Genomic DNA, 12,632 nt, shown 5'->3' on the forward strand with positions numbered 1-12,632 from the left:
GCTCCCTATAATCAGTGGGTTGGTATCTTTAAGGGCTCCTTATCAGTGGCAAATTGTCACCAGGGGCTCATCATGACTCAGTATCAATAGTGGCTCAGTCTTTTCGTGTCATCAATAGCTCTGCATCAAATGAATTTTGTAGCGCATGCTGCATCGCAAAATGCGATGCAGCGCGCGCTACGAAATTCGTTTTATTTATTTAATTGTTTACTTACCTGCAATTATCCATATTCCGGTTTTTAGAACCCCCCACCCTGCCCCTCCCCCGCCCCGCCTTACCGCCCCACGGAACTCCCTCCACGGCCGCGGCTGTGTTTCAAAGGACCTCAAGTGGTCACCCCCATCGCTCTACAACTATCCAGGTCTTGCAGAAAGAATTTTTGGCACCGACTAAGAAGAGAAAATAAAGAAATAAAAGGTGAGTGGGATTTTGGTTCCAGTTATGTTTGCCCGACGTGTCCCACCTCCGCAGTGCTTCAACTTTTTCCATAAGTAAGAATTTCTTTACCGACAGGGACATTTTTAAAGGATGATAATAAGTTTGTCAATTACCACTGTTTTGAAAAATTTTGATATACCATGTTTTTTGTTTCCTTGTGTGCATACTTGTAGCTTTTTTATAATAACAATTAGTTTTTTTATGTAGCACTTCAAACTGCAGGTTTGTTCTGACTTACACATGTGATAAGTAATGTGTGTGGCTGTTCATCTCTGTAATGACATTCACTTAATCGACTTTGTTCTGGTGAAGAGGTAAATTGGAACTCATTGGATTCAACACAGCAGATGTCAGCAGCATTGGCTTAACCCTCTGAGCCCATTGTCCAGAATATATTTTATTTAGCCTTTATATGGCACATGCACCGGTTGCACCTTTCCCTGTTGGGCATACATGATGTGCTATATACATGTGTATATTGGTATGTATATAGTGCATGACACGCTGGGAAGAACAGATAGTGGGGAGAGAATCATATATATGTATTTGGGGTGGGAGAGATGTCCCCGGCCTGCTGTCATAGGGCGCGAGAAGCAGTAGCATCGCAAGGAAGCCATGGTCCCTGGTGCAAGGAAAGAAAATGGTCCATTTCACTGTGGGTGGAGTAGTGTAACACAGCAATTATCCTGGCCCCAGTGCACTGCACCTACTGCACAAATGATAGCTACGCCCCTGACGAGCAGGCGATTGGACCTTACCCTTGGCCAGCAAGGTGCTCTTTAAAGACTTACGTTTTCAGCAGCTTTCTGAAGAGAATCAGAGAATGTCTCTCCTCATATCTATCTACGCAGCAGAAGGGGAGTAATGTTCTCAAAGCACTGCAATATTTCATATATGCTTTTCAATAAATTCTTTAAAAAGTGTGACTTGTCAGCCAATGTATACTGAAAATGTGCTGGAAAATAGCACACTGGTGCTTTTCCACACTGTCCCTTTCGTTCAAACGGTTCTTAGGGAGGTTATTTTGATTTTCTCTAGTGTTTGCCAGCCTGGGTGACTTGGCGTCTGTATGAAAATTTGCATAATTTACTGCAATTTTCACATGTAACTGGAGAGCCTAGTCAGGGAAAATGTCGGCCTTTTGGAGCTCTCTGGTCTGGCATCACCAGGATATATCTCTATAACGTTGTCCTCAAATTTGTCGTTTTCGAGATGGTTTTCATCAGAGGTTTTAGGCTTCGGTCTCGGCTCTGTGTATAGAGCCTGACTGTACTGTCCCAGGTGCAGAGAATTATTGTTCCCAGCCTGAGTCCCTGTAGCCCTGCATTTATACCAGAAAGTAAAACCAGGAGTACCAGACTTCAAAGGAAAACATAGAGCTGGAAGGACTCCTTTAGATCTTAAGATCACTCCTGCCACCCCCCAAGAACTTAGTGCAACCTATGAGCTCAGTGTACTCTAAAGAGTGGATTAGTGGGATCTGGTACTTGTATGGTTGGGGGGTCTACCCTTGTTCCTTTGTTTTCTATCTATGAGCTCAGTGTACTCTAAAGAGTGGATTGGTGGGATCTGGTACTTGTATGGTTGGGGGTCTACGCTTGTTCCTTTGTTTTCTATCTATGAGCTCAGTGTACTCTAAAGAGTGGATTGGTGGGATCTGGTACTTGTATGGTTGGGGGGTCTACGCTTCTTCCTTTGTTTTCTATCTATGAGCTCAGTGTACTCTAAAGAGTGGATTGGTGGGATCTGGTACTTGTATGGTTGGGGGGTCTACCCTTGTTCCTTTGTTTTCTATGAGCTCAGTGTACTCTAAAGAGTGGATTGGTGGGATCTGGTACTTGTATGGTTGGGTGGTCTACCCTTGTTCCTTTGTTTTCTATCTATGAGCTCAGTGTACTCTAAAGAGTGGATTGGTGGGATCTGGTACTTGTATGGTGGGGGGGTCTAATCTTGTTGCTTTCTTTTCTATGAGCTCAGTGTACTCTAAAGAGTGGATTGGTGGGATCTGGTACTTGTATGGTTGGGGGGTCTACCCTTGTTCCTTTGTTTTCTATGAGCTCAGTGTACTCTAAAGAGTGGATTGGTGGGATCTGGTACTTGTATGGTTGGGGGTTTACGCGTGTTCCTTTGTTTTCTATCTATGAGCTCAGTGTACTCTAAAGAGTGGATTGGTGGGATCTGGTACTTGTATGGTTGGGGGTCTACGCTTGTTCCTTTGTTTTCTATCTATGAGCTCAGTGTACTCTAAAGAGTGGATTGGTGGTATCTGGTACTTGTATGGTTGGGGGGTCTACCCTTGTTCCTTTGCTTTCTATGAGCTCAGTGTACTCTAAAGAGTGGATTGGTGGGATCTGGTACTTGTATGGTTGGGGGGTCTACCCTTGTTCCTTTGTTTTCTATCTATGAGCTCAGTGTACTCTAAAGAGTGGATTGGTGGGATCTGGTACTTGTATGGTTGGGGGGGTCTACGCTTGTTCCTTTGTTTTCTATCTATGAGCTCAGTGTACTCTAAAGAGTGGATTGGCGGGATCTGGTACTTGTATGGTCGGGGGGTCTACCCTTGTTCCTTTGTTTTCTATCTATGAGCTCAGTGTACTCTAAAGAGTGGATTGGTGGGATCTGGTACTTGTATGGTTGGGGGGTCTACCCTTGTTCCTTTGTTTTCTATGAGCTCAGTGTACTCTAAAGAGTGGATTGGTGGGATCTGGTACTTGTATGGTTGGGGGTCTACGCTTGTTCCTTTGTTTTCTATCTATGAGCTCAGTGTACTCTAAAGAGTGGATTGGTGGGATCTGGTACTTGTATGGTTGGGGGTCTACGCTTGTTCCTTTGTTTTCTATCTATGAGCTCAGTGTACCCTGAAGAGTGGATTGGTGGGATCTCGTACTTGTATGGTTGGGGGTCTACCCTTGTTCCTTTGTTTTCTATCTATGAGCTCAGTGTACTCTAAAGAGTGGATTGGTGGTATCTGGTACTTGTATGGTTGGGGGTCTACCCTTGATCCTCTGTTTGCTATGAGCTCAGTGTACTCTGAAGAGTGGATTGGTGGGATCTGGTACTTGTATGGTTGGGGGGGTCTACCCTTGTTCCTTTGTTTTCTATCTATGAGCTCAGTGTACTCTGAAGAGTGGATTGGTGGTATCTGGTACTTGTATGGTTGGGGGTCTACCCTTGTTCCTTTGTTTTCTATGAGCTCAGTGTACTCTGAAGAGTGGATTGGTGGGATCTGGTACTTGTATGGTTGGGGGGTCTACCCTTGTTCCTTTGTTTTCTATGAGCTCAGTGTACTCTGAAGAGTGGATTGGTGGGATCTGGTACTTGTATGGTTGGGGGGTCTACCCTTGTTCCTTTGTTTTCTATCTATGAGCTCAGTGTACTCTGAAGAGTGGATTGGTGGTATCTGGTACTTGTATGGTTGGGGGGTCTACCCTTGTTCCTTTGTTGTCTATGAGCTCAGTGTACTCTTAAGAGTGGATTGGTGGGATCTGGTACTTGTATGGCTGGGGGGGTCTACCCTTGTTCCTTTGTTTTCTATGAGCTCAGTGTACTCTGAAGAGTGGATTGGTGGGATCTCGTACTTGTATGGGTGGGGGGTCTACCCGTGTTCCTTTGTTTTCTATGAGGTCAGTGTACTCTAAAGACTGGATTGGTGGGATCTCGCACTTGTATGGTTGGGGGGTCTACGCTTGTTCCTTTGTTTTCTACCACTGCAGAGACACATAACTGTTTATTGCAGGTAAGGAAGAGATCAACAGTGGCTCATCAGTAACTACATTTCCCAACCTAATATTTGCAAAGTGACTCTGCTGTGCCTCCTGTCTTACCACTGTGAATGAATGAATGAATGAATGAATGAACAAACGAATGGAGGAATGAATGAATGATTAATTAGATAGTGCGGCTTACACTAAATGTTCTCAAGGCGGAGTTACTTCTCTAACGCGGGTCTCTATGTTTTCTCACCAGTGTGCGGCTGTGACCTGGCCCAGTCAGGCTTTTTCTTCAAGAATGGCGAGTACATCTGCACCAAGGACTACCAGGAGATGTACGGAACCCGCTGCAACAGCTGCAGGGACTTCATCACAGGCGAGGTCATCTCCGCCCTGGGAAGGACCTACCACCCCAAGTGCTTTGTCTGCAGCATGTGCAGGTGCGTGCGCCATGAGGGGGTACCATAGCGCCCAGTTCGTTCATGGGAGGGATATGTGGTTCCGTTGCTTATTCACATGGTACTTAGGCTAAGCTTTCTAGTGAGAAAACACTAATTTTAAGGAGACTGCTGAGAGGAATATGAATGAATTTATTTAACTTATTTACCCAAGATATTTGAATTAATTTGTAGGAAACGTGGAATTGAGTCTTTGGTTTCACATTTTTATTAATCAACTTATCCCGTAGAATTTTTCATGCAGGGGGCAGTAGCAAAAAAAGTAACCAGCTAGCAAAAAAATGACTTGATCAGGAAAAATGTGATACTGACATAGAAGCCCTACTCTAAGAGCAATGGAACAAAAAGTAAGCAAAGAAATGGTACACTTCAAATAACATTTAGGTAGCAAAGTCCAATAGTAAATTGCAGCCTTACTTAGGCCTAGTGTGCACTGGATAAATGCAAAGGGAGGAGACTGAAGGTGATGGAAGGGACAATTCATCAGATTAAAAAAAAAAACACAATAGACATGCACTTCATGTTAGAGATTTTAGACATATCAGGGGATTTGGAATAACCCATCTCTTATCAAATAAGCTCACAGAAAACCTTCTTCAATAACTGGTGCACATTGCAGGTGATTTCTACCCCAAAGCATAGGCCTGCATACGGCCCCGGAGGCAGAGTCCCGTCGACACAGATACACAGTCATTGTGGCACTTTCCACTGCCTCACTTCTCAATGGGTGTATTAGTGATCTGCCATTAGCGGTGGTGAGGTACAGTAGACTCCCTCCCAAGTTGGGACTCAGCATCTTTCTTGGCTGTGTTTTGCAGACGTCATGGTTTTATTAGATATCACAATTTGAGGGCTACAAGGAGGATTTGATCAGCTTAGAATTTATACATCTTGTTTAAAACCAAGATCGTGTATTTCCGGAAAGAAAGTACCATTGACAAATTAATGTTACACCCCACACAAATAGATGTAGTTTAACTGTATGTATAATTTTAGACATCCATGGTCTCAATAAACCTTCCTGTGAGCCAATGTTTCAGGACAAAACGTTCCTCATAACAATTCTTGCAGATGAGTCAGCATGCTTTAATAGGAAATGTGGTGTTCATCAGGTCTGTTGTTTATAAGGGCGTATTTGGCCATGGCCTCCCCTGCGATGACATCCCACCTGGTTCTTGGAATGCAGTTGTGCTTTTGACAGATGGGGAAACTCATATGTAAGCACATGTGAGTGCGTCGTGACATTGACGCACTCTCCAATCAAGAGAATCCCGTCATAATCTTTATGCAACGTCAGCTTGTGTTATCTAAAGCGCACCTCATCTACTGAACTTCAGAATGATGGGCTCTCTAGATGATGGAAGGTGAAGTTACATCATGAGTCTTCTGCCAGCTCATGTTTTATGGAAGCTTACTAATGTTGTGCTGACTCACCCATGATCTGGTAGACTCCAGAGGCTTGATGAAAAACAAAACTGATTCAGCAAGTGTGTCCCCTTGCATGCCGCTGAGTCATGATTGTGTTTCAATACAGTGGCCATGTTAAATGAGGGGAGGCCCCTTGCGAGTGAATAGGACTGACAGTGAATCTTTTTCGGCAGAGCCATGCAAGAGTATTCAACATGTGGGCAGAGCCACAGGCCCCCTCTCATTAGTGCTTGTTAATGCGCTTTTTTTGTGGATCACGTAAGGTCTGGCAACAGCTGCATTGTCAAGCCAGACCTAAAATGGTTGCGGGTAAGGGGTGTCTCAGCTGCTCTTGCTGCTATTTCCAGCCTTTCCACTGAACAGCTGTGTGCTCTGTGCAGGAGGGTCAAAGAAAAGGCCACTCAGCTCAGTTCAGCTGTCCTGACCCCCAGGGGTTAGGGTTAGGCACACAAAGCAGGAAGGAGGAAACAGCTGATATAACAAGAGTTGTAGAGTAGTCCACTAGGAAGAGTGAGATGGCAGCGTGCGTACCTTCCACAGGTGAGGCGAGTTACGCTGGGTAGGAAGGTACAGGAGAGTCTTCCTCAATGGGTGAGCCCAAGAGAGTTCTTGCCTACATTATGTAGGAGTAGAGACCGCCTTTACTGAGGCAGGCAGCAGGAGAAAGTAGTGATCACCTTCTGTAGGCAGGCTGATGAGTGTGTGCTTACCATGAGTAGAAGGGTTTGGAACGCGTACTTCCTTTGACTGCGTATCCCACCTGGTGAGTCCAATAAATTTGCATGTAGGAGGTACTGAGACGCCCTACCCTGCCTTAATAGCAGAAGAGACCATCAAAATGCATTGTTGGTAAGCTACAGGGGCAGTTCTTTCCATGTGCATGTTGGCTGCAAAATCAGTGGTTACCCTACAAAGGGAGAGAACCATTTATCCTGCATGGTTAGGTGTAGGGGAAATCTTTACCTGGAGTATGTAGCCTACATTGACAGTCTTTAACATATGTAGGCAGAAATTAGTGCCCAAATTGTGTCCTGCCTAATTAAAATTCATCCGACAGGTTGTGTTGCAACCCTCTGCAAATGTACAAAGCTCCCATCGCAAATTGTATTTCCTTTTGCAAACCAGTCGATATGAAAATTGCACAGCAATGGTTTGCGAGTGCGAATGGTACACCAGGGCCCCGATTGTTACATTTGGACTTCTGGGCATTTATGCTCGCAGATTGAAGTTACATCCCGTAGAGCTTGCCATGAGCGTGAATTTTCCCCAGTCTTACGATCTGGGTTATGGGCTGTATGTAGCAAGGGTGTTACTCGAAGCAGAGGGCGGCCATTAGTAATGTGATTAATATCTACTAAATTATAACTTTTATGATAATTCGCAGAAAAGGCAATATAACCTCCACACATAATTGTATTTGTCTAGCTCATCGCTTCATTTTATTACCAAAATGGCCGGATCTTCGAGCACGCCCATTTATTATTGAAAGGCAGGAAATGAGATATTTCCATATGGAAAAATATATCCCATCTGGAGGAGAAAAAACCTTATGATGCCTTTTGTGTTGGAAGCGTAACTGGAAAACGGCATAGTTTTTGACAGCAGACAAACCGCCAGTTAATTGTTGGCATATGGAAGAAAATGGACATTCTTCATAGCTCTGAATGAGTAGTTTTAGGATGTTTGCGAGTCCTAATAAATTAGTAACTTTATTTTAAAAAACGCAGGTGCAAGTCTGTGGCTTTTTGTTATAGAATACTGCCCAGAGAGAGGATGGGCCCAAGATCTCCCAGCACACGACTTGATTAAGTATTACATATGGCTGGTTTTTATAAAGTATAAAGTGCTGCTAGCCCCCAAAATAGCCTCAGCTGGCAGAGTAGGAAAGTATCTAAAACTGAAACAATCTTGCACTCATTTCTTGATGGATTGGTCAACTGTCAACTATGACGTCTCACTACCCAATCTATTGATCTGTTGTTCTTTCGAGAATATTCGCTCAGCCAGGATGCAGCAGCATCCTAACATGTTCTATCCAGGTAGATTTTGTGATTATGGTCTAGCCACACTTGCCCACAAGTTGCAATCTTGCAGGAAAGAAACAGTACGGTAAATAATAAAAAAGCTACACTTCAAAATAATATATTTTGAAGTAATAATATTAAAACTTCTAACTTCTAGAAAATGAAATAGATCCACCAATAGGAAAGGATCACACAATAATCTTGGTATGGACATGTTTACAATTTGACAGCCATTAATTGTTTCTATGAACGAGCTTATTCCTATACTAAACTACTTTACAGAGCCTACTACAGGTGGCGACAGCAAGCACAAAATAGTCCGTTAGAGACAAAATGGCAACAAAATAACCACCAAGAAGTCAAAAAGCCTAGCTGATCCCCAAACAATGTTAACAAAATTGCAAAAGAGTAATTCTAAATCATTTAGATTTTTTATTTTAGTGGTCTTTAAGGAAAACATTTTAGGTCATCCAAACTTAAGGTACCTAATTGCTGTAGTATCTAGCTTTCACCTCTCCCAGATGTTCTGCTCTGAGTATCTCTCTTAGAAAAATCTAGTCTACCAAGGTCAGAATTTAAGGCAATCACTCGGCTCAAATGAGATGGTGGTCTGATTTATTGCTATGCGAGTCACTCCCTATTGTCACTTTAATAACTATGAGTCATTGTGCACTTCGCACACCTGAATCACAAATAATGTTTGATCTTGGTGAGCAATATTAGTTTCTGAGTCACCTCATTATCCCATCCTCCACTGTGTTTAAAAGTCTTAACCTAGCACCACTGTAGTATATTTTATTATTCATACCTTTCTTACCTGTAAAAATCTAGCAACGCTTAAAGCATGGCCCTCCTAAAGAAATAGACTATGTGTTCATCTGATCTGGAAAAATTGCCCTATTTTAAACTTCCTGTTCCATCAAAACTATTCTTAGATACAGTACTTGAGGAACTCCAGGGGTAGCTGTGATAATATAATATTGCATGAACCTGTTTGACAGTTTTTCAACAGGAGAGAGGGACAGAACCAGTCCCAAAGGATGAACTGAGGACCGCAACAGACAAGAACAGCATCTAAGCTCTGATTATAGTCGGTCTATCAGTGGCCTGGAGCTCCTTTATTTAGTGGGTTTTCAAACACAGATTAGTCTTGTTTGGGATTGGGAATACTGCCCTCAAAGATTGTAAAACATTCATTTTGAATCAAGCACAGGCCACTTCTAAGGCACGTTGCACTTCAAAACCCAAGGAAATAAAAAAGGGGTTCCCAGAGGTCTCTGCCCTCTGTCCTTTTATGTCCAAAGATTACTTGATCCAACTTTCACTTTGAAGGATCCATTCACTTTGTTCTTAATGATTATGCCGCCAGCATGTAGGGCACAATCAAAATGGGCCATTAAATTGTAATCAATGTGCAAATACCAGTGCTGCACAGGGATCACAATCACAAGTGGTACGTTGTTTATCGCACCCCGTAATTATAGGGCATGAGAAAGATCGAACCCTTCATTACATTTTGGCAGGGCAAACCTACAGGGTTTTCTCACTGGGAAAAAGCCCAGTATTTGTGGTGGGCGTGCGGAATCATAGTTAAAGACAACTCTCAAAAATGTTGAGAGTTGCCAACTAGCTGTCAACAACGATTATGGAGAATTTAAGATCACTTTAAAGATATCCTAAAAATATAAAACCTCTTTATTTACCCCGTAATTGCATCTTCAGTCCTGACAACGTGTTAGGTGATCACGCACTCTACAGAACTCTCTACACATAACATAGCACCGCATAACCATTTATCTGCCATATGGCAGATAAAGCCTAAAAGCATTTCTTGACTATTTTTGAGAACTTCAACCACGCAGTCCAAAAGCACAACCCAGAAAGACTTTTTGGTATCTAGCCTCATCAGCAAGATGATGGAGAAAAAAGACCAGCCATGCCTGCCTTTTGTAACGTCCCCTGATTTCTGTTGGCAGGAGTCCTTATTCACATCGAAATTTACTTTTAAAGGCATGTTTCTTTCCTTTAGTGAATGTCATATTCTATCCTGCTTCAGATTTGTGCATTATTTCTGGTTTTGTAAAAGTTTAGCTTTTCCAAACAAAAAAAACACAATTTGTATTTGATTGTCCTGTGCTAGATGAAAGGTGTGTGTTAAATATGAATGGAAAGAGGCAGGAATATCATTGTTATTGATAGGTACATTGGTGCATCCCTAAGAATGCAGGAGCATACTCTCCTGGAGGTCACCTGAACGTTTGGTAAAAAACCTTTTTCATCACTCTGGCAAGAAGGTGGGCAAAAGCCGAGTGGCTCAGCTGAGAGAACCTTAAATTGTCTTTTTGTCTGGGTAGGAAGTCACATATTAGACCTAGGGGGCCACACTTGCAATGAAAATGTCAGAGCACTGCACTGCGCCAAATTTGGCAGCGCCACACTCTGACATTTTCAAAACGCAGGGGTGCGCCATACTCACAAGAATACATCACACCCTTGTGTTTCCCCTAGCGCTGGTGCAAATAAAAAGCTGCCTAGCGCCAGAGCAGGCACACTGCTGCCATGTTGCAAGGGTGTCTGCGCTGCAGGGACGATTGTTTGTGTGCCATAAAGGACACCTTCCTGCACATAAGCAATCAATAATGGTGATTTGCACCTTCTATATGAAAAAGAGCAAAAACGAGGAGAAATTAATAATTTCTCCTGGTTGCACCATTCTAACGCCTGGTATTCCATGGCATTGATTTTTAGCGCTGCCTCAGCCTTGTAAATCTGGGGCAGCTTCAAAAAGCAATGGGTATTGTGGCGGAATGCCCACAGCAACACCCATTGCAAGCCCCTTTGCCACAGAGGACTGCAGCGGAAAGGGGCATATTTACAAGGTGGCTTAGCACCACCTTGTAAATATGGAAAATGGTGCGGCGCCACCGGAACATCAAAAAACGTGATGCCCCGGTGGTGGTGAGGGCTTGTAAATATGCCCCTAAGTGTTCAATAACAATCTTAACGTTTGCTGATTGTGGAATAAATCAAATGGTGAGTGGATAAGAGGGTGTAAATCACTGCCTGGTCAGATCAGAGGCTAGAAACTTGATCTAGCCAGGTATCAAGTTTAATTCAGTTTCTGGGAACCAGCAAGCTACGCAAATTGTACCTTCTTGAGGAAACCGGTCTGCCAGCTGAAAGAACCTTTTCCTGCTTGTTGACTTATGCCAGAACTGGGAAACATCTCTGTGACCATTCTTTTAAACATGAGGATGTTCATTTGAGTGTGTAAGACGTGAGCATACCTTATTTTTCGTGCACTTCCTTCAAGAAAACATGTGACAGAGCAGGGTAGATAATTATGTCTGCTCCCATATGAAAGGGAATAGAAGGAGGATGCTGGTCCATAGATAAGGGCTCTTGGTGAACCCAGCTGAGGAGCTACATGCAACCAGGAAACCACATTTCAAGGCACTGAGCTTAGAAAGAACAATAAAAGTTAAATATTCGACCAATGAATTTGGCAAAGTATTCCACCGTATATCTTGGCCATTTGGTGACTGGTTGTGATGTACGTGTGCTATTTTCCTTTGGAAAGAGTTTTAAGCTTGATCTGATGGGGCATTGGGTTACCAATATGTCTATTTGGTTAAGGGGCTCTCTCCCATCCTTTTACATCACATTATGCTCAGAAAAAAACAACTCCACAAAGGCTGTTGAAGGTGAGCTTCTGCCCAGCTGATCTGATGCTACTGAACCAGTGCTAAGACCCTACCACAAAAAACTTCGAATGAAGAGAGCATAGCTCAGTTAACTTTGGAAGAAAATAAGTAAGCATAGAAATCAGCATATAGCATGTGACCTTGCATTCGTCATCAATAGCCAAAAAAGCTTTCTCTTCTCTGGTGCTTTTCCACAGCATCAAGTGTGCATCACCGAGGACTCCAACTGAGACTGGTGAGCTCAGTCCAGCCTCTGCACATGATTAGCTCAAAGTGGACAGTTTTTTGCTCAAGAACATTTCAAAGTCCTCATTTTTTAGGTCTCGCCTGACCCAGCGCATGCGCTGGTCTGGCGAGACTTATTGAGAGGGCTCCAAAAAGTGCCACTTTTACCACGATTACTTTCACTTTAGCGGCCTCACAGCCGCTTGGCATAGCCAAAAGGTCTTGCTTTTGGGACCTTATAAGTGTTTAGTTATGCAACTGTTGCATGGCTAAACACTTATAAGGTCCCAAAGGCGAGACCTATTGGCTATGCCAATGCTTGTTATAGAGGGGACAAATGTCATCTTAATGCTGATCTTGTCCAGCCTGAGCTGACTCATCTTCCCCACCAACATAACAAATAGGGAGACCTTGAATTTTTTTAAATCTCTATAGACTTTAAAAGACTTCATTTTATGTTTTTTTTTTTTAAGAAGGTCCATTGATTGTAATCAATGTTTAAGGCTGCTTTCACTTTTTATCTGCCGTTTTCCTTTTTCAATTTTGTTTGCTTTTGAGTGAATACATTTTCTCCTTTCTTCAGGATGGATCTGAAGGATCTAATTTACAGTTTGAATTGTAAAGGAAAATGCTCTAATTTCTTT

At 43.0% G+C, this 12,632-nt stretch overlaps 1 protein-coding gene across 2 annotated transcripts in view; it reads left to right on the forward strand.

The window, feature by feature from the left end:
• ABLIM3 (actin binding LIM protein family member 3) overlaps positions 1–12,632 on the forward strand; it is a 401,433-nt gene that overhangs the window by 210,486 nt on the left and 178,315 nt on the right. For both annotated transcript variants that reach the window (XR_014966685.1, XM_085618162.1), the window contains exon 3: positions 4,406–4,589. Coding sequence is in view for 1 of the 2 variants with exons in the window: in XM_085618162.1 (XP_085474288.1) it covers positions 4,406–4,589 (184 nt within the window). In the remaining variant the exon portion in view is untranslated. The remainder of the gene's footprint in view (positions 1–4,405; positions 4,590–12,632) is intronic.

Source organism: Triturus cristatus, chromosome 7, assembly GCF_964204655.1.
Source record: "Triturus cristatus chromosome 7, aTriCri1.1, whole genome shotgun sequence".
Taxonomy (NCBI): domain Eukaryota; kingdom Metazoa; phylum Chordata; class Amphibia; order Caudata; family Salamandridae; genus Triturus; species Triturus cristatus.